The following is an 18270-nucleotide window of genomic DNA, read 5'->3' on the forward strand; positions in this document are numbered from 1 at the left end:
TTAAGCAGCAGCAAGAATGGGAACAGACAGAGGGCTGGATGCCATGGGCCACTCTTGCCCACAGACAGTGCCCAGAATCCAGGAGAGCTGAGCCCACCCTTCTGTCAGGACCTACCAGCTTACGCTGGGCGCCAGGCTTCACAGACAGAGGGTGCAGATGGGCCCCGGACCCGGTGTCCTGTCTACATCTATAGCTGTTCTCTGGAAGCATTGAGGGAGCAGATGGTTGGCGTGCAGCCCCCTCAGGCACCCCGAGATCTCGTCTTCCGGTGAGTGCCCTCCGTGTTGACCTAGGTCCTTTCCCAGCCCCCAGCCAACCATGGCCCCCAGCCAACCATGGCCCCCAGCCATTGCTCAAGGGGACAGACACACAAGCTGATGATCAGTGGCAGGAGCTCAGCTTCTTGGCCGTGTCCTGCCTGCCCAGTGCTGGACTTCCTTCAGCTCATCAGCTGAAGTCTCTGAGCCGTCACTGCGTTTGGTAGGGACCCAGGGACAATCCACTGGAAGGTGGGGGATGGTTAAGTGTGGGCTGTCACTGAGGGGAGCTAGCCAAGCCCTCTCTTTCCTCCATTCCTAGGACTCAGTTCCTCGACCAGCCTTCCCTCTCCTCAGCCTGGATGGAGCACAGGCACAAGGAGGCAGCCAACCACTGTGCCTTGCTACAGGAGCACGCACAGCGATGCTATGTCCGCGGTGAGTGTGACGCCGTGGCAAGGAGGAGCCCACTTTGCAGATGATGGACATGGGGACTGGAGAGGTCCTCACAGAGCTTGACCTCGTGGCCCCTTCCGCTTCCCGCAGGGCTGTTCCGGAGCTTGCAGCAGGCACAGAGCGTGACCTCGCAGGACCTGCTGATAGCGGTAGATGCCTGTGAGGAGCTGCTGCAGGAGATAGACATCACCCCATTTCTGCTCGCACTGTGCGGCCACACTCGGGGTTTGCCTCATGCACCCCCAAGCCCCGGTCCCCTCAGCCCAGGGCTCTTCAGCAGCAGCATGGAGGAGGGCCCCGAGCCTCGGGAACGAGCTGTCCTGGCTTCTGAGTCCAGGTTGGGATGGTTCTTGAATGATATATAAGGGGGCACACAGACAAAGCCCCTATAGCCCGGGGCCTCTTGCCCTGGGGAGGCGACCAGCCATGCTTGGCCACGGGTTTCCCACCTCCTGCCCAGGCTTGTGTCTCCCATTCAACATGGGCAGCAGTCTCCCCATCTTACTTTCCTGGTTCTCCCAGCTTTCCTGTTTTGGTGTGGAGTGTTGAGCTAGGTTAGTGGTGGGGAGTTACCAGTGGCCATCAGTGAAAGCAGAAGCTTGTTCTTAGGACATCCAGATAGTAGTGATAATCCCCTAAACTGCTGAGTCTCACAAAGACAGAAACTGTTGCGTGAGAGAGGCAGGCAGACAGCTGTGTGTCTGGTGTCTACAGGGGTCAGCACTGGGGAAACGGAAGGAGCGGAGGGATGAGTGCACTGGTGACGCCCAGTTCCCTCTCTGGAGGTCTAGATCCCCCACCTTTCATGCCCCTCAGATGAGTGCACTGTCTTCCCACCAAACCTTGCTTCTCCACCTGGGTCTCTCTTCCACGATGAATGATCTCTCCCTCCACCCACTGGTCCAAGTCAGAAAGCCAGGAATCAGCCTTGCTCATTCCTCTGTTGCACAGAAATGTCCAGCCACTAAGGAATATGGAAGTTAGAGTGGAGATGGGTGGGCGGGTTCTCCCGACCTCTCCTACCAGCGTCCTGTGCTCAGCACCCTTCTGAGAGAGAGAGGCAGGCCGTTGTGCGCTGCTCCCATTTGGGAAGCAGGCTCCTCTAGGATGTGATGGTTCCTAACACTTCACTACCCCCCACCCTGCTCAGCATAGAGACCGAGGACCTAAGCGAGCCTGAGTTTCAGAGCACCCGTGTCCCTGGGCATCCAGACCCGGGCCTGGAGATCTCTCTGACAGACGTCTGTCAGCTCAGAGGAGAGGCCCATGATGCTCTTCACAGCCTCATCCAGGTGAGGATAGAGAGACAGAGCCCTGGCTGGGCAGTGGTCCCTCATGGTTGGGGGTGTGTAAGTGTCTGTTCTAGGGTAGGGGCAATGTTCAGCTGAATAGCAGCTGACATCGTAGCCTTCGAACCCCAAACAGGAGAAGTTCCTGGAGATCAGCAGTCTCCACTTCCGCACCGTGCCCTCCAACCCCCACTACTTCTTCTATTGCCCTCCATCCAGCAGGCGTGAGGTGAGTGGCCATCTCCCTTACCTCCCTCCCTCCCCACAGCCTGTAGCCCCTGAAATCCTGCTTGGCCCACCCAGATCCTCCCGATCCCTGATCCTTGGTCCCCTGAGGCCCACCTCAGGTAAGGCTGCCCCTTTCTCTTGCCCAGGATGAGGGCCCCCGGGATACAGTCGACAGAAAAGTCAGTGACTTGGAGTTTTCAGAGGCTGAGCTCATAGGAGAGGAAGGTACATAGGCCAGTGGGTAGAGGGGCAAAGGCGGCTTCCAGGCCAGCATCCGGGGCCTCCGCTGCCAGCCTCTCCTGTTGACCACGTGACATGTGTCTCCAGGAGACGCATCTGCCTGCTGCGTGGTCACCGAGAGTGACCCGGAGCTGGAGGTGGAGTACCGCGAGAGCCGTGAACCAGACCTGGGGCCTGCCGGGCTGGACTCCACCTCGCTGTCAGACGCAGACACCGTGAACCCCGATGAAGACTCCTTCAGTATCCTGGGGGGCGACTCCCCCACGGGGCCCGAGAGCCTGGTGCATGACCTGCCGCCACTCTTCCTGCACCTCACGTGCTCCGTGCGGCTGCGTGGCCAGCACAGCTCAGTGCCTGTGTGCAGCCTGCCCACCTGCCTGGGTGAGTCTAGAGGTCCCCAGGGGAGGGCCATAGGACCTGGGCCAGGCTGCCTGCCTGTCTGGGGGTGGGAGAGAGCCCCTGGGTATAACTCTTCAGCCCTGGACATTTCGAATCTGTGCTTGTCCCAGGGCTCCAGTGACCCCTAACCTCCCCCGTCTCCCAGGCCAGGTGCTTTCTAGCCTGGAGGGGCCCCCCATCGGAGGCCGAGTTCCTCTGCGGGACCTCAGTGTCACTCTGGACGTCTTTGTGCTGACCTTGCCCCTGGAAGTGGAGCTCCCCCCGACCTCAGATCCTCAGCACCACCGGTGTGGCAGCAAGTTTGGTGGCGGGTCTGGGGCCTTGTTAGAGTAGGGGAACCCGTAAGGAATTTAGGGGTGCCTGGGGACTAAAGGTACCTTAAGGATTCCAAGAAAGGATTGCTGAGGAGGCCTTGGGAGGATGATAGGTGCTGACCTTTGACCTTTGCTCCTGTCCTGTTCAGGTCAACATCTGAAAGCAGTGCGTCCTTCCCTCGGTCCCCAGGGCAGCCATCCGATGATGGGCTGGGGCCCCCACTGCCGCCTCCAGGAGAAGACAGGTATTTCCTTATCTCCCTCTTAGACTTCCTTGCTCCCCATTGGTTTTTGTCCTCTGGAAACCAGTATGTAAACCTTTTTTCCAATTAGGCACCCAGGACTGTCTAATTTGGCCACACCCCACAGACTGGCTGTTGAGACCACCATGAGTGAGGTGAGGGCCTTCCCTCCCCCAGCCTAAGTAATCGCCCCTCAGCACTGTAACTGACACCCTTTCCATCAGATGGTGACGTAAGACACCCCCTTTATTCTGAGGTCCATTGAGGCCTGTCCCAGTCTGTGAGGCAGAGTCTCTTCCAGTGTCTTCTGATAGAGGAGTGCAGTGATGCCCCAGTCAGCATGGGGGGTGCCCCTCACCACTCCCTGTATTGCTCTCTGACCGTAGATCCGTTGGCTGCTGGAGGATGAGATGGTGGGGGCGCTGCGAAGAGGGGGCATCCCCCAGAGCCCGGCCCTGCACCGCGCAGCTGCCCACATCCACAGCTCACCTGGACGCTCCACCTGCCTGCGCCAAACGCTGCCCCTGAGTTTTGTATTTGGGCCAGAGCGTTCTCTCACACAGTTTAAGGAGGTATGCTGCCCTCAAGACGCTCCCTGGTCACCTTGGGGCCCATCCTTCCCCAGGCTGCACGGATAGAACCGGAAGGCCCTCTCTCGGTTGGAGTCCACCTCCTCACCCTGTGGTCTGACTCTGACCCCATGCCTGGCGGCCCAGCTCACCCTTGCCCCTGGGCCTGTTGAGTCTTGGGCGAGTCACTGAACCTTTTCATAACTCTCAACGGGGATGCTAGTGTGTGCTTCACTGGGTACTTGTGAGGGGTCTGATGAGGAAGTGTGGGGCCCACCAATAGGGAGAGCTGCTCCTGCCTAACCTCTGCCCTTGGCTCCTGCTCCCTAGGAGTTCCGCCGCCTCCACCTCCCTGGTCATGTTCTTCTTGAGGACCCTGACAGTGGCTTCTTCTTTGTGGCAGTGGGCCAACAGCCAGGTGGGTCCCACAGGGAGCTTGGGACTTCTCCGGCCTGGGCTTGGCGCAGCCAGGAGGACAGGGCTGAAGGCCTCGAAGGGGAGGTGAGTCTTGCCTGGGGCTCAGCTGCGAAAGGAGCGGGTGGTGGTGGAAATATGGGGCTGTGCTCCAACCTGACCTCCTGACCCTCAGGCCCTGACAGCCAGCCCCCAAGCCCCTGGCTCCCCAGAGGATTCTCAGAGCCCCCTGCTCATCAGTCTCCCCAACCCGCCCCAGGGAGGTAAGAGAGGACTTGCACCTTCCTTGCCCTGCAACCGTGTTCAGAAAGCGTCCTTGGCAGGATCGAGAGAGGCTCCAGGCTTTCCCTTTTCTTCCCAGGGAGCCAGGCTGGGCCCAGCCGGGGACTCAGTCTCATGTCCAGTCAGGGCAGTGTGGACTCGGACCACCTAGGTAAGCTGGGGCAGAGCAGGGAAGACCAAGCTGATGGGAAGTGGACTCAGGGCCACATAGTGGAAGGTCTGGGCAGGTCCATCAGTAGGGACTAACCCAGGGGGACCCACCAAGGTGATGCCTTTGGGGCTCACATGAGCCTAAGGGTTAGGTTGAACTTAAGCATGTTTGACACAGGTTACGATGGTGGCAGCAGTGGCTCAGACAGTGAGGGTCCCAGTGAGACCCCAGGTGAGAAGCCCCCCTTCGTGTTGCGGACCCCACCCGGGCCGCCACCTCCACAGCCTTCGCTCATAGGCCTCCCTGGACCCTGCCTGCCTGACTTCTGGCTCATTGTCCGGGTGCTGCAGGACCGTGTGGAAGTGTATGCACATGCAAGGTAAGGAGCAGCTGGGCCCTGCAGCCTGATGCTGACATTAGCTTCTCCCTGGTCCCACAGCTCCCCTCTTCAGTGTTGTTAGAAGGCTAGACTTGGGACTGAGGTTTTGGGTAGGGATCTGACTTGTGCTCCGAGGCTGGGGGCTCCTGACCACTTCCCACATGTTGTAACAAAGCATATCACTCCGCTCTTCTAATGGAGGTGAAAAGATGATGAGGATTTTGGCTCCTAGCCAAGCATTAAGAGAATCTATAGTTCACAGCAGCCCAGGAGCTATAGGTATATAAAAATAAGGGATAATAGGTAGTATTTAACAAGTACTTGCTATGTGGCAGGCACTGTGGTGTTTGTTATATGGATCAGTCATTTGATCTGTAACATACCTGCGAAATATTATTATCCTTATGGTCAGAATGAAGAAACTCCAGCACACATAGGTTATATTATGCTTGCTCAAGATCCCAGTTAGTAAGCAGCAGCACCATACTTAGGCATCTCGCTCAGTGCTGCTCTAATCATGGGGGTGGGCATGTTAAGAGAAGGGAGGCCCACCATTCTGACAAAGAAGATCGGAGGATAAAGAAGAGGTGAACTGCGTGAGGGAAACCTCAGGTGGTGCCTACATGGAGGCTGGTGAGGCAAGCCTGGAGCCCAGGCTTCCAGAATAGCTGCTGAGAATTCCATCTTTCCTAGTCCCCTTCATGTTTACTTCCCCTTGTCCAGTCCTCCTTCCTTTCCTTCCTCTTGGTCCCTCCTCCCATGACCTCCTCCCCTCTCTTCCTCCCACTGCCATTCTGTGTCTGATGCATCCTCCCCAGGAGCCTGATTCGGGAGGATGTGGGGCCAGGCACCGAGTGTCGCCACCTGCAGCAGCTCCTGGTGAGGCGAGTTGGGGAGATCTGCAGGGAGGTCAACCAGGTAAGGGGCAGGGCTCCCCAGGCATGGGATGCAGCCCAGATGAGGAAGGAGTTTCCAGGAGCTTGACTTTCAGAGGCTGTTGATCCAACTTGGATGTTTTCTTTGACCCTTAGTTACTGGGATGCTATTACTCCCCAACGTCCTTACAACCTGAGGAGCTCTCCCAACCCACCCCCACAGTGGGTTACTCTCTCGTTCCCTTCCAAAGACTGTGAGATGCTCCCTCTCATTGCACTCAGCTAGCATTAGGGATGAGATAATAAATTAAGACAGAGGGAAGCTTATGTCAAGTGGGGAGAGATGGATATGAAACAACTAAAACACAAATTATTTCCGCTGAATTGTGAAGGCTTCTGTAGAGGAAAAGCAGAGACTGTGAGAGCACATAACAGGGATCTGACCATCTGCAGTGTCAGGGAAAGCTGGGAAGAGATTTTTAAGCTGAGATCTGAAGGGCAGTAAATAGATTCTGGCAAAGAGGAGGGACAGATGTTCCTCACTGGCTTCAGCGCCCAGAGCCCAGTGACTGTCAGACACCATCTCTGAGCTCCCAGTGATTACTGATGCTCTTTTTGACCTCCGACTCCCCAGAGATAACGGGCATTCTCTCTAGCCTTTGATCACCCCTCTCCACCACCAGCAGCAGTGTATGCAGGAATATTTCAGTTCCCTGAGAGCTGGTTCCTTCTTCTCTCAGCGGCTGCTTCTTCAGGACCTGCACGACAGTCATGTCTGCAACTCTCTTCTGGTGGCTGAGAGTGAAGAAGATCTGTGGCGTAGCGAGACCCCCTTCCACTCCCGCCAGCGGGTACCACTGCCCAGCGATGGTGAGTCCCACTCAGGAGCCTGCCTTTACCGAAGACTGCTGAGAAGCTGGGGGCAGACTAAGTAACTCACCATTACTTGGTCCTCGGTGCCAGGTAATACAGTGAGAACAAGGAGAAGAGGACAGAAAAGGATCACCAGGTTTGGCTGCCATGGGGTCATCAGTGACTTTAGTGAAAGCGCTTTCAGTGGAGACAGGAGTAGGGAACCAGAGGAAGTGGGGCCATGAAAGGGTGTTGGGCTGGAGGAGCCGGGAGGCACTCCTCTTTCAAGTCGCCTGGCAGTGAAGGGAGAGGCAGATAGATCCGGTGAGACTAAAGGGAGGTGGGAGGCAAGGCAGGAATTTAAAATACGGTAGAGACTTGAGCATGTTTCTGTTCCATGGGAGAGAGCCAGCAGAGGGGGCGCTGTGGAAGAATACAGGAGAGAAGGGACCCAGAGCAGGTGCTGCTGTGGCCTGTCTTCCTAAGGGCATGCCTTGTTTTCTGAAATGACCATCTCACCCCTGCAGGGTGATGGCCGGGGCCAAGGAAAGGGCAAGGGGTGGTGGACAAGTAGGCCAGCTCACAGGTGAGAACCCCGGAGGGGTGGAGCCTGAGTGCCTATAGGATTTGCCCTCTGATTGGCTGTCCCTCCAGACAGGCAGGCACAGAAACCTTTGGGGTTAGGAAACACAGGATCATCTACTTGAGATGGGAATCAAAATCTCCACACTTCCACTCCCTTCTCTTATTCCTCACAACCTCTCACCCCAGCTCACAGAAAAAAGCCAGATCATTCCATTCCTTTGCCATTCTCCCTCAGTTCTAAAAGTCACGTCAGATCACTCCTTATCTTTAACATGCTCGGCAAGGCTGTAGACAAACGTTCCTAACAGCTACGGGAGAGCGCGTCTCTCAGCACGTCCTGGGATGTGTTCCATATCAAAGCAGAATCCCCATAATTGATGGACTTCCCAGGGTTTAGAAGACCTCTTCTGCAAATTGAGTATGAGCTGCGACCGCCAAGCACTCCTTCCCAGTGGCTCCCAACAGCCCGGGATGTGAGACTAGTCGGAGCCCAAACCCAGCCCTTCCTCATTTTAGTCTTTCCATATGGTTTCACTGAAACCCTTAGCAACCAGCATTCCAGTCCAGACTCTGCAGCCCCTGGGTGTCCTGTATTCTGCTCACATCTTAGAGCAGCTTCTCTGGGAAACCAGATTGCCACCTTGACCTACTGGAAGGTTCCTCGTCAACCTGGAAGGGGTCGATCAAGGCCATGGGCTGCAGCCACAGACTCTTGCAAAGAGCCACCCAACCCTTTGGGTTTTCTGGGCTAGCTGTCCTCCAGAGCAAAGGGTGTAGTGTCCCCCCTGCTGCAGGGGTATGTGAGCAGTCACGCACATTCTGTTTTAATGGGGTATGTATTATTATTGCACTGCCCAATGAATACATGAGTAGGATATGTTCTGTATTATATTCTGACAGGCTCAGAGTGTCCTGGCAGCATCCTCAGGATTATGCTTTGCCTTTCCTGACACCTCTTCTTAGCTCCTTCTCCATGTCTTCCTGAGATAGTTCTGAAAACCTTTGTGCTATGACCTGTCTTCCTAAGAGCTTATCTTAATACCCAAAGCGACCATCTTTCCCCTCGCAGAGTGATCGGCCAGAGGAGTCGGGGGTTGAGGACAGGTAGGCCAGTTCACAGGTGAGAAGTCTGAGGGCAGAGGGCTGTGCCCTGTTTCTGATCCACCATCTCCTGTCCCCCAGATTATGCTGCTGATGAGAGCTGTGGGCCCCGAGGGTACCTGGCCGCCACGATGCAATTTGTCCCTGGCCATTTCTCCTGTGACGTCGTATGGGGAACCGTGATTCGAGTCCACTCACGCCTCAAAATGGGACCCAGCATGGGCGTCTCTCGGGGTATGTGATTGGCATGAGAGGGCAGGTAGAGTGTAGTGGGGTTGTGGTTGGGGATGGGGAATTTGGAGAAAAGAGTTTTCTAAACCCTGGTTCCCCCTACAGCCATCCAGGCCCTACGCTCTGTGCTTAATGCCTTCTCTGTGGTGAACCGGAAGAACATGTTTGTTTATCAGGAGCGAGCAACAAAAGCTGTGTACTATCTGCGGTATGTGAGTCCTGGGAAGCCAGGCTACAGCCTGAGGCAGTGGAGGAGCTCTTGTCCAAAGCCCTCCCGTGCCACTCTTTCCCAGGCTCCTGGAGACGTCCTGCAGTGAGCGGCCGTGGGACAGTGACGCCCTGCCCCCATCCCTTGCTCTGTCCCGAAGCCAGGAGCCCATCTGTTCCGAGGAAGCCTCGGCATGTATCTCCCACTCCCTGATTCCCCCGTGCTCCTGCAGACTTTGCTCCCTGGAGCCAGGCCCTGACCACAGTTTGCCTGCAGGGTCCTCGTTCTCCCCTGGACATGGCGTCCAGCCGCAGTTCCGATGCTGCTCGTCCTGTGGGCCAAGTGGACAGACATATCCAGCTGCTGGTGCATGGCGTGGGGCAAGCAGGTGCGGGGAGTGGCCAGATGAGGTTCCACAGTTGTCTGGGACTTCTTACACTAGCTCCAGGCCTCCCTCGAGCAGGAGCTGGGTGGGAAAGGACAGGCTCCTGAGATGTTGAAGGGTAGGACCTATAGCTGGCTAAAATGCACCCAGATGTCTAAACTGAGTGAATATGTGGATAGATGGTGGTCCCATTGGCCAGATACTGGGGCGGGTTTGGGATACATTGAACCCAAGGTATCCAATAGGCAACTGGCTCATTTATTTATGGCTCAATAAATGTATACTAGCCTTGGGCTAAGAATGTTACTGATGAGATAGATGCTATTATTATTCCCACTGTATAGAGGGGGACACCGAGGCTTTGAGAGGTAAGACTCATCTGTCACATGCTGAGTAAGTAGCTTGGCAGAACTAGAACTTAGTGCTGGCTACCTCTGGTATAGGGCAGCCTGTTTTGAGTCTGGGGTTAAGGGATGAGATGGAATGGCTGGATCTTCTGCCAGCGAGCATCTCCACCTCCCCACCATGGCTATGTCCAGGTCCTGAGATCACAGATGAGCTCGTACGAGTTCTGCGTCGGCGCCTGGATGAGGCCACACTAGACGTCATCACGGTCATGCTCGTGCGGAACTGCAAGCTGACACCAGCTGATGTGGAGGTCAGCTCCCTCCCAGGCTCCCTGCGTGACTCCACCGCAGCTACCAGGACAGTCGCAGCCAGAAACTTTCTTCAGCTCTGACTTCCTTCCTTCCCTCTCTGCAGTTCATCCAGCCCCCAGGGAGTCTGCCCTCGGAGGTGCTGCACCTGGCCCTGCCGCCCTCCTGCCGGCCCTGGCTTCCCGCCCTGGCCTGGTACCTGCGTCAGAACCTGCTCATCTTCTTGCACTCCCCCAAGTACACAGACAGCAACAGCCGGAACCACTTCCAGGTGAGGCTGCACCCCCAGTCCACACCTACATGCATGCTTGCTGAGGAAGCTGTTTTCTACAGATCCCCACCCGTGTACCTTTGTGCACCCGTGGACCTCTGTACACCCAGCCCCGGCCCGGCCCTTGTTACCTACCTGTATCTCCCTTTGCTCTTGCGTGTGCCTGTTCCCCGCTCTCCCTGTGGACACCCGTTCCCTGAAGCCTGTGTCCACCTGGCTGGGCTTAGTGCTCGGTGGCTTTTCTCTCCGCAGCATCCACTCCCGCCGCAGGGTGGCCTCCCCGACTTGGACATCTACTTGTACAACAAGCCTGGAGGACAGGGCACTGGGGGCAAAGGTACAGTGCAGCCCCTGGGCCCATGGCGCCGCGGGGTGTGGGAAAGCCTGTTCCTGTCCTGCAGCTGGATGGGGTGGGGAGGGGCAGGGCCCAGAAGTCTCAGAGCTGAGCTTTCCTTTTGGATTTCTACCCAGGGGTCGCCTGCATCACTCTAGCTTTTGTGGATGAGGAGGGAGCCCCCATCTCACTGGCATCATGGCCCACTTCTTCTCCGGGGCCCCCAGACCCACTGCAGGAGGAAGAGTTCGAGCAGCTGACTCAGGTCACTCGCTGCCCAGTCCTGCCAGACAGTTCTTCAGGTGGGGCAGCTTGGTCAGAGGAGGGGGTGTTCATTTAATGCTGTGGAAACCAGGGACACACTCAGGTGGCCCCTGTTCTTTCTTCCAGCTCCACGCGGGGCCCCACAGCTTCGACTGGATGTTTGGGAAAAGGGGAACATCAGCATTGTGCAGCTGGAGGAGAAGCTGCGCACAGCAGCCCGCCAGGCCCTGGCGGACGCCGTCATGGAGCTGTGGCTGCTGCCAGCACCGCTGTGCACAGAGGACGCATCTGCAGGTACGTGGAGTCCGGAGAGCCCTGGAGGTCCGGGTGAGACAGTGCTCCAGGTCAGGGTGCAAGGAGAGTCTGGGGAGACGCGGCAGAGGCTGCATCTAAAATACACATTCATAGCTGTCCCTCACCTTCCCTGCGCCAGCAAGGTGACACACGTGATAGAAATGCATGTGTGCAGCTGGTCACTCCCTTAGATTGGCGGTATATCACCAGGAACTCCCTACACACGCACACACACACACGACCAGGAACTGTATACACACACACACAACCAGGAACTCCCTACACAAACATGCACACACACGACCAGGAACTCCCTACACACACACACGCACACACAACCAGGAACTCCCTATACACACACACACACGACCAGGAACTGTGTACACACACACAAAACCAGGAACTCCCTACATAAACCCACACACATACGACCAGGCACTCCGTACACACTCACACATACACACACACACACACACAATCAGGAACTCTCTACACACACACACACACACATGACCAGGAACTCCCTACAGACACCTACACACACATGACCAGGAACTCTGTACACACACACACACACACACACTCAACCAGGAACTCCATACACACACACACACACCCCCCCCCCAGGAACTCCCTACACACACACACACACCCAGGAACTCCCTACGCATACACACGCACACAGACATAACCAGGAGCTCCCTACAGACACCTACACACACATGACCAGGAACTCTGTACACACACACACACACACAACCAGGAACTCCATACACACACACACACACACACACACACACCCAGGAACTCCCTACACACACACACACACCCAGGAACTCCCTACACACACACACGCACACAGACATAACCAGGAGCTCCCTACACACACACACACACACACACACGACCAGGAACTCCCTACACAAACCCACACACACACGACCAGGAACTCCGTACACACTCACACACACGACCAGGAACTCTGTGTACACACACACACACACACACACACACACACACACACAACCAGGAACTCCCTACACACACACACACACAACCAGGAACTCCCTACACAAACCCACATACATATGACCAGTAACTCCGTACACACTCACACACACACACGACCAGGAACTCCCTACACACACACACACACGACCAGGAACTCCATACACACACACACACGCACACACGACCAGGAACTCCATACACACACACACACACACGACCAGGAACTCTGTACACACACACACACTCACACACAATCAGGAACTCCCTACACACACACACACACACACACACACACACACACACACACCCCACCATTCAGGAACAGGTATAGTATGTAAATACATGTCTGTCTCTTACCAGACTTAGGGCTGGCTGGGTTGCAAGAACAGGTGGAGTAAGTAAATGGCATGTCTGTCTCTCACCAGTCTTGGGGCTGGCTGGGTTGTCTGAAATGGGGGTTGATGGTCAGTGACAGGAGTCTGTAATGCCTGCTACTCACAGGGAGTCTCAGGAGTGGGTCGCTGGACACCAAGAGCCCTGCAGGCCGAGCCAGCACCTTTCCCCCCAGCCCTAGCCCTGGCGAACCTGTGACTCCTCCCAGCAGAGCTGGCCGGCGTAGCTTCTGGGATATGCTGGTAATGGAATAAAGGGAGGTGGTGAGGTTGACCTCTGCCTTCTTGCCTGCCTCCTGTCTCCCCTCTCTACTACCTGGAGGCCCTGCCTCAGAGCTCTGTCCCTTAGACAGGAGTATACAGAACATGGCACGTTCTCACTTACACACAGATAGCCTCAGCTTAAGTGTTTTCATTTCCACTTTCCTTGTCAGATCTCACAGCCTGCAAGATTTCAGCAGGCCTGTTACTAGCGAGGCCACTGAGGATCCGGAAAGTTGGGTAGCCTGCTCAAGGCTACTTGGTTGGCCTCCAGCTCTTCTGGGTTCTTGTAACTATTCTTGGATGCCTCCATCCTCCACCCCATTCCCCTTCCCAGTAGCCCCTCCTCATTCACTGCATTGCCCCCAGAGTAAAACAGAATGTGGGGACTTGGGTTCCCCAAAAACAACTGATGACATTGTCCTGGATCGGCCAGAAGACACTCGGGGCCGGAGGCGTCACAAAACGGAAAGTGTTCGGACTCCGGGTGGGACTGAGCGGGCAGCAGGCCCAGAGTCTGGAGCCCAGAGACAAAGGTATGTGTGTTATCATGGAAAGTGTGCTGTGAAGTCACAGGGGCTATTGAGTGCGTGTGAACATACAGGTCTTGTGTGTGGGTGCGAGGCTCTTACTCCTGCTGTGTCTACAGACGGAGGACCACACAGCTAGAAGAGGGCGAGGCAGGCGCCCTGCAGCCTGTGTTTGCTCGTGTCGCTCGGCACTGGATGGAGTTCATGGTTCAGATTGGTGAGACCCTTCTCCCACCCCTGAGCCTGTGGCCCAGTCCCCAGCCCCCAGCGCCGAGCCCCACCACGACTTCTGTGCCCGGGATCCAGGATGCGCCTCGGTGTCCAGGAGCTCCACTCACATGGTGTCCCGCTTCCTCCTCCCATCCGTCCTGTCTGAGCTCACCACCCTGGTCACCTCGATGGCTGGCGACACCAGTGTCCGCATCTTTGAGCAGCATTTGTGAGTTTGGGGTCTCACGGAAGCTGAGATGGGAGAGGCGATGGCCAGGGAATGGGGCCGTAGATGGTCTGCTTTCTGTCCGTCCCTCCCTCCCACTAGGACTCCTGAGCCAGAACTCTTCAGTCCGTGTTCCCTTGGACAGCTGGGCCCACCGCGCCGCCCGGCAGCTGAGCGGCACCTGCTGCTTCTGGGCAGGAACTTCTCACAGTGGAGGAGACCCACCCAGCAGGGTGAGGCCACAGCCTGCAGTGGGGGTGGGGGTCTCAGAGGGACTGATCCTATAGCCTCTGACCTGTGAGGGGCAGTGAGCAATTGAGAGGGATCCGTCCTAAGACCTTCATTTTGCCCCTTGACCCCATAGCTGCCAAAGCCGTGCAGCGCTTTGAGCCGGGAGGTGATGGGAGCATGGGGCGAAATGCTCCCCGGCAGAGGTTCCTGCTGCTGGAGGTCGTGGACAAAAAGGTAGGCATGGGCCAGGGGCTGGGTGGTAGGAGGGGCTCTGTGATCCCACTGATGCTGAGCCCTGACTTCCAGCTCCAGCTGCTGACCTACAACTGGGCTCCAGACCTGGGAGCGGCTCTGGGCCGCGCTCTGGTTCGCCTTGTGCAGTGGCAGAATGCGCGCGCCCACCTCATCTTCTGCCTCCTCAGCCAGAAGCTGGGGCTCTTCCACCACTATGGCCAGTTGGACTTCCCAGTGCGGGATGAAAAGGTGCCTGCCGTCTGGGCCCCTCCTCTCCTGAGCGGTCAGCTAAAGGAAGCTGCCGTCTGGAAACAGGAGAGGGGGCAGACAGAGCAGAGGTCGCAGGGAGGGCGAGTCAAAGAGGCAGCCACGGGGTGGGAGAGGAGGTCTGAGGGCAGAGGCCCAGACCCCTTGTGAGGCTTTGTCTCTCTCAGGAGCCAAACCCATTCCTGCTGCCGACCGTGGAAGCAGAGACCCTCATCCGGAGTGCAAGTCCCCCCCTGAGCCGTGAGCAGGGCCGGCTGAGTGGGTCTTCGCGGGGCGGGGGCCCCCTTCCCCTGGACACATTCCCCTTCGATGAGGCCCTGCGGGATATCACAGCCGCCCGCCCCAGCTCCTCCCTCGGCCCTGTGCCCAGACCGCCCGATCCCGTCACCTACCATGGACAGCAGTTCCTGGAGATCAAGATGGCAGAGCGCAGAGGTGAGCGGGCCGGGCCGGGCGGCAGGCAGGGCCAGCTGTGGAGCCCGGCAGGAAGAGGGGTGGCTGCTCCTGGGGTCTGCTACTAAAAGCCTCCAACCCCTAGAGCTGGAGCGCCAGATGAAGATGGAGAACCTGTTTGTCACGTGGCAGCAGCGCTCTGCCCCAGCCAGCATGCCTATCAGTGTGAGTGCCCTCCCCGCATCCTCCAGGCAGTCCTGTGACCCTGCCCTGGCCACCCACCTGGTGCTCACTCTCTTTCTCCGGTGCTCACTCTCTTTCTCCAGGCCGGGGAGCTGGAGACCCTGAAGCAGTCGTCCCGCCTGGTGCATTACTGTGCAACAGCCCTGCTCTTTGACCCTGCAGCCTGGCTCCATGGGCCCCCAGAGACCTCGGGGGCCCCGGAGGGACAGGTGAGGCTCCAGACTCTGGATTTCTTCGGGAGGACCTCCGTTCCTTCACCCCTGATAGGGTGGTTGCTGGTGGGTAGAGTCTCTTAACCTCCACTCCCACAGCGGCGCCATCGCCCTGAGTCGGCCTCTGGAAGCCGAGAATCCCCCGCCAACTGCGATTCCTCGGATGGGCCTCCGCTGGGCGCCCGGGAGGAGCCTTGGTTGAAGGAGCTGAGCCTGGCCTTCCTGCAGCAGTACGTGCAGTATCTGCAGAGCATGGGCTTTGTGCTGGTGCCGCTGCGGCCCCCCTCACCTGCCCGCAGGTGAGCCCCTCTCATCTCCCTGTTCTCTCCTCCTCCATAGCAGGTGAAGCCCCACACTCCCTTCCCCTTGGGTCCTGTTTGGATAATTAGGGCCACGTGCACATTCAGCTCACCAGGCCCACACTGTTGACACAGTTCATTTCACATATCCACATATGTCCGTTTGTTTTCTCCCTCCTGTTTTCAGTTTGATGCCTTTTCAAAGTAGTAAATGTAAGTCATGCTTTCTTACTCAAGATGCCCCCTAGGCCCAGAAAGGAGGTCCCACCTCCTTAGTGTTTCTGTAGCCAGCTCTCCATCCCCCCGGCCTCCGCTCTCTCCCCGGCCTTAGGAGGAGGACAGGCTTGCGCCTCCAGGACGTCTCATTCAGTTGCCCCTCTCATTTCTCAGGGACAGACCCCAGGAGGAACTCTGCTCATTGCCCTCCACAGCCGGGTCCCAGCGGCAGGGATTTCTCTGGCGTTCATGTCCTTCCCATTCAGCTATGTTCTTCCCAGAAGTCAGAATTCCCTTTTAAAACCAAAGACACTAAGGTTAAATATATGTTTCCAGAGGAAAATTTTAAATCAAGCCTTCTTCCCTCTCAAGTCTCTCCAATCAATAGGTCTGGTCCCTATTTCCTTGAGAATTAAGTAGGACATTTCTTCTTGCCAAAGGCTTTGACCACTGCCCACCCCGCCACCCCCACCCACCCCCAGCAACAGTTCCAGGAGTTTGTAGTCCTGAGTATGATGAGTGGGTCTCATTGGCTCTTTCTATTTTGTCCTCATTCACAGTACTTCTCTTTTTCCCCTTTGTCTCTGAGTTGAGAAGGGAAGAACAACAGGCTTTAGATCACTAAAACTGACCTTCCCGGCTCAAAAGAGAACCCCTTTTCCCTCTCAGAGGAACCATCCTTACCAGGGCATCAAGCATCCACTTGAGCTTTCCCCGTGAAGTCTCAAGATGGACATCACCCACTCCCCTCCCATCCTCCCCTGCTGCCTCCAACAAGCAGGTACTGCCATATCCCACAGGAGTCTCCCCTTGGTCACGGCAGCCTTGGCGGCCCCACCCTCATCCTCTCGCTGGAATAGGGGGGCCTGTCTCCACCTCCCCTTAGAGCAGCACCTGCTGTGGAGAGCGCCCCGCCCCACAGTCTAGCCCCGGACTCCAGTCCCAGCCTGCCCACTGACCCACCATGGGACCCGAGCAGGTCGCCTCTGAGCCTGTCTCCTCGCCTCCACAGTGACTCTTGTGAGCTGGCTCTGGGTCTGGTAGCGGGGACCCTTCACCCCACAAGCCTGCCCACCCCGTCCCTCTTCCTCTTCTGCAGCGCCAGTCGGCTTCGGGCCATGGCTGTCCTTGGAACAGAAGCACGGGGTTCCTTCTCCTGCCCGAAAACCAAGGCTGAAGGGAGCCCCAAGGTAACCACATCGTCATGTGCTTTCCCCAGCAGTGAAATCAGCGATGCCTCAGACAGCAGCATCACTAAGCCTGAATTGTTTGCCCAAGGCCTAAAGTCAGGGGCCCTGGATAATGACTGAGGTCATTGATCCCAGCCTGACACCATTAAAGTCATTGGCCCAGGGACCTGCTTCCCCAAGAACCCCCCATCCTTGCCCCTGAACCCCAGTCTTTCTCCTTTCTGCAGAGCACGTGCTCTCCAGTCACCACATACCACCTGCAGCGGGCCCTGCCTGGGGGCATCATCCTCATGGAGCTGGCTTTTCAGGTAAACAGGAGGAGCACCATGTGAGGAGAGCCAGGCCTTCCTGTCTCTTGCCCTCCTGACCTCATCTTCATCCTCTCTCCAGGGCTGTTATTTCTGTGTCAAACAGTTTGCCCTGGAATGTTCCCGAATCCCCATGGGGCAAGCTGTCAACTCTCAGGTAAGTGGCAGGGACAGAGGGCTGTGGGGTCTAAGTGTAGCCCCAGCAATGATCTGCTGCTGTGGGTAGCTGGGTCATTCCAGTGCCATGGCTGGCCCATCTCCCGGTCACACTGTGATAGTCCAGAGCCGGGTTCAGGCGTGGCCCTGGGGGCAGGAGGCAGTGCAGCACAGGGGCCGCTCTGGCCCTGTAGTCATTCTGGCACTGACCATAGATGGCTGGACAGTGAGGATATTTGAGCTGAATGGGTAATGTGACACTTGGGTGGGCCAGTGCCAGTCCTGGCTTAGAGCTGGGGACAGCCTGGCCCTGTTCATATAGTCGCTAACACTTACAATGTGGACTAAAGTCCCCTCCCATACAGCATACCCCCACACACGGTTTTATTTCTAGCCCTCTGATTGCCTGAAGGCAGGGCCTCTGTACCCCACGAGCACTCAGGAGGGCTTAGAATGAATGAATGAGTCAGGACCGAATGTGGTCAGGGACCTGAAGCCCTCCACCCTTGAGTGAGTTTGGCCCCTTTGGGTTGTCAGGCTTGTCATGCAAGGGCCTCTGCCTTCCTTATACTTTGAGTTGAGTTTCTAAAGATTAGGGTCTGACTGGGCACAGG

The 18270-nt window shown here is 57.0% G+C and overlaps 1 protein-coding gene across 2 annotated transcripts in view; it reads left to right on the plus strand.

Moving 5' to 3' along the window:
* SZT2 (seizure threshold 2 homolog (mouse)) overlaps positions 1–18270 on the plus strand; it is a 51970-nt gene that overhangs the window by 28033 nt on the left and 5667 nt on the right. The window contains exons 26-66 of one of the 2 annotated variants that reach the window (XR_001917464.1): positions 65–269; positions 581–696; positions 805–1051; positions 1865–2006; positions 2140–2232; positions 2378–2456; positions 2559–2852; positions 3016–3157; positions 3334–3429; positions 3518–3581; positions 3813–3998; positions 4326–4496; positions 4585–4672; positions 4771–4842; positions 5020–5221; positions 6040–6139; positions 6837–6966; positions 8716–8868; positions 8971–9073; positions 9159–9264; positions 9350–9461; positions 9998–10116; positions 10221–10385; positions 10638–10722; positions 10857–11021; positions 11110–11277; positions 12790–12923; positions 13311–13477; positions 13591–13688; positions 13778–13910; positions 14010–14140; positions 14272–14372; positions 14445–14621; positions 14807–15074; positions 15178–15257; positions 15359–15484; positions 15587–15786; positions 16672–16783; positions 17102–17192; positions 17420–17500; positions 17583–17657. Coding sequence is in view for 1 of the 2 variants with exons in the window: in XM_018042872.1 (XP_017898361.1) it covers positions 65–269; positions 581–696; positions 805–1051; positions 1865–2006; positions 2140–2232; positions 2378–2456; positions 2559–2852; positions 3016–3157; positions 3334–3429; positions 3518–3581; positions 3813–3998; positions 4326–4496; positions 4585–4672; positions 4771–4842; positions 5020–5221; positions 6040–6139; positions 6837–6966; positions 8716–8868; positions 8971–9073; positions 9159–9264; positions 9350–9461; positions 9998–10116; positions 10221–10385; positions 10638–10722; positions 10857–11021; positions 11110–11277; positions 12790–12923; positions 13311–13477; positions 13591–13688; positions 13778–13910; positions 14010–14140; positions 14272–14372; positions 14445–14621; positions 14807–15074; positions 15178–15257; positions 15359–15484; positions 15587–15786; positions 17102–17192; positions 17420–17500; positions 17583–17657 (5465 nt within the window). In the remaining variant the exon portion in view is untranslated. The remainder of the gene's footprint in view (positions 1–64; positions 270–580; positions 697–804; positions 1052–1864; positions 2007–2139; positions 2233–2377; positions 2457–2558; positions 2853–3015; positions 3158–3333; positions 3430–3517; positions 3582–3812; positions 3999–4325; positions 4497–4584; positions 4673–4770; positions 4843–5019; positions 5222–6039; positions 6140–6836; positions 6967–8715; positions 8869–8970; positions 9074–9158; positions 9265–9349; positions 9462–9997; positions 10117–10220; positions 10386–10637; positions 10723–10856; positions 11022–11109; positions 11278–12789; positions 12924–13310; positions 13478–13590; positions 13689–13777; positions 13911–14009; positions 14141–14271; positions 14373–14444; positions 14622–14806; positions 15075–15177; positions 15258–15358; positions 15485–15586; positions 15787–16671; positions 16784–17101; positions 17193–17419; positions 17501–17582; positions 17658–18270) is intronic. The other variant, XM_018042872.1, reaches the window with a different exon arrangement.

The sequence above is a fragment of the Capra hircus genome, chromosome 3, assembly GCF_001704415.2.
Source record: "Capra hircus breed San Clemente chromosome 3, ASM170441v1, whole genome shotgun sequence".
In the NCBI taxonomy this organism is placed as follows: Eukaryota; Metazoa; Chordata; class Mammalia; order Artiodactyla; family Bovidae; genus Capra; species Capra hircus.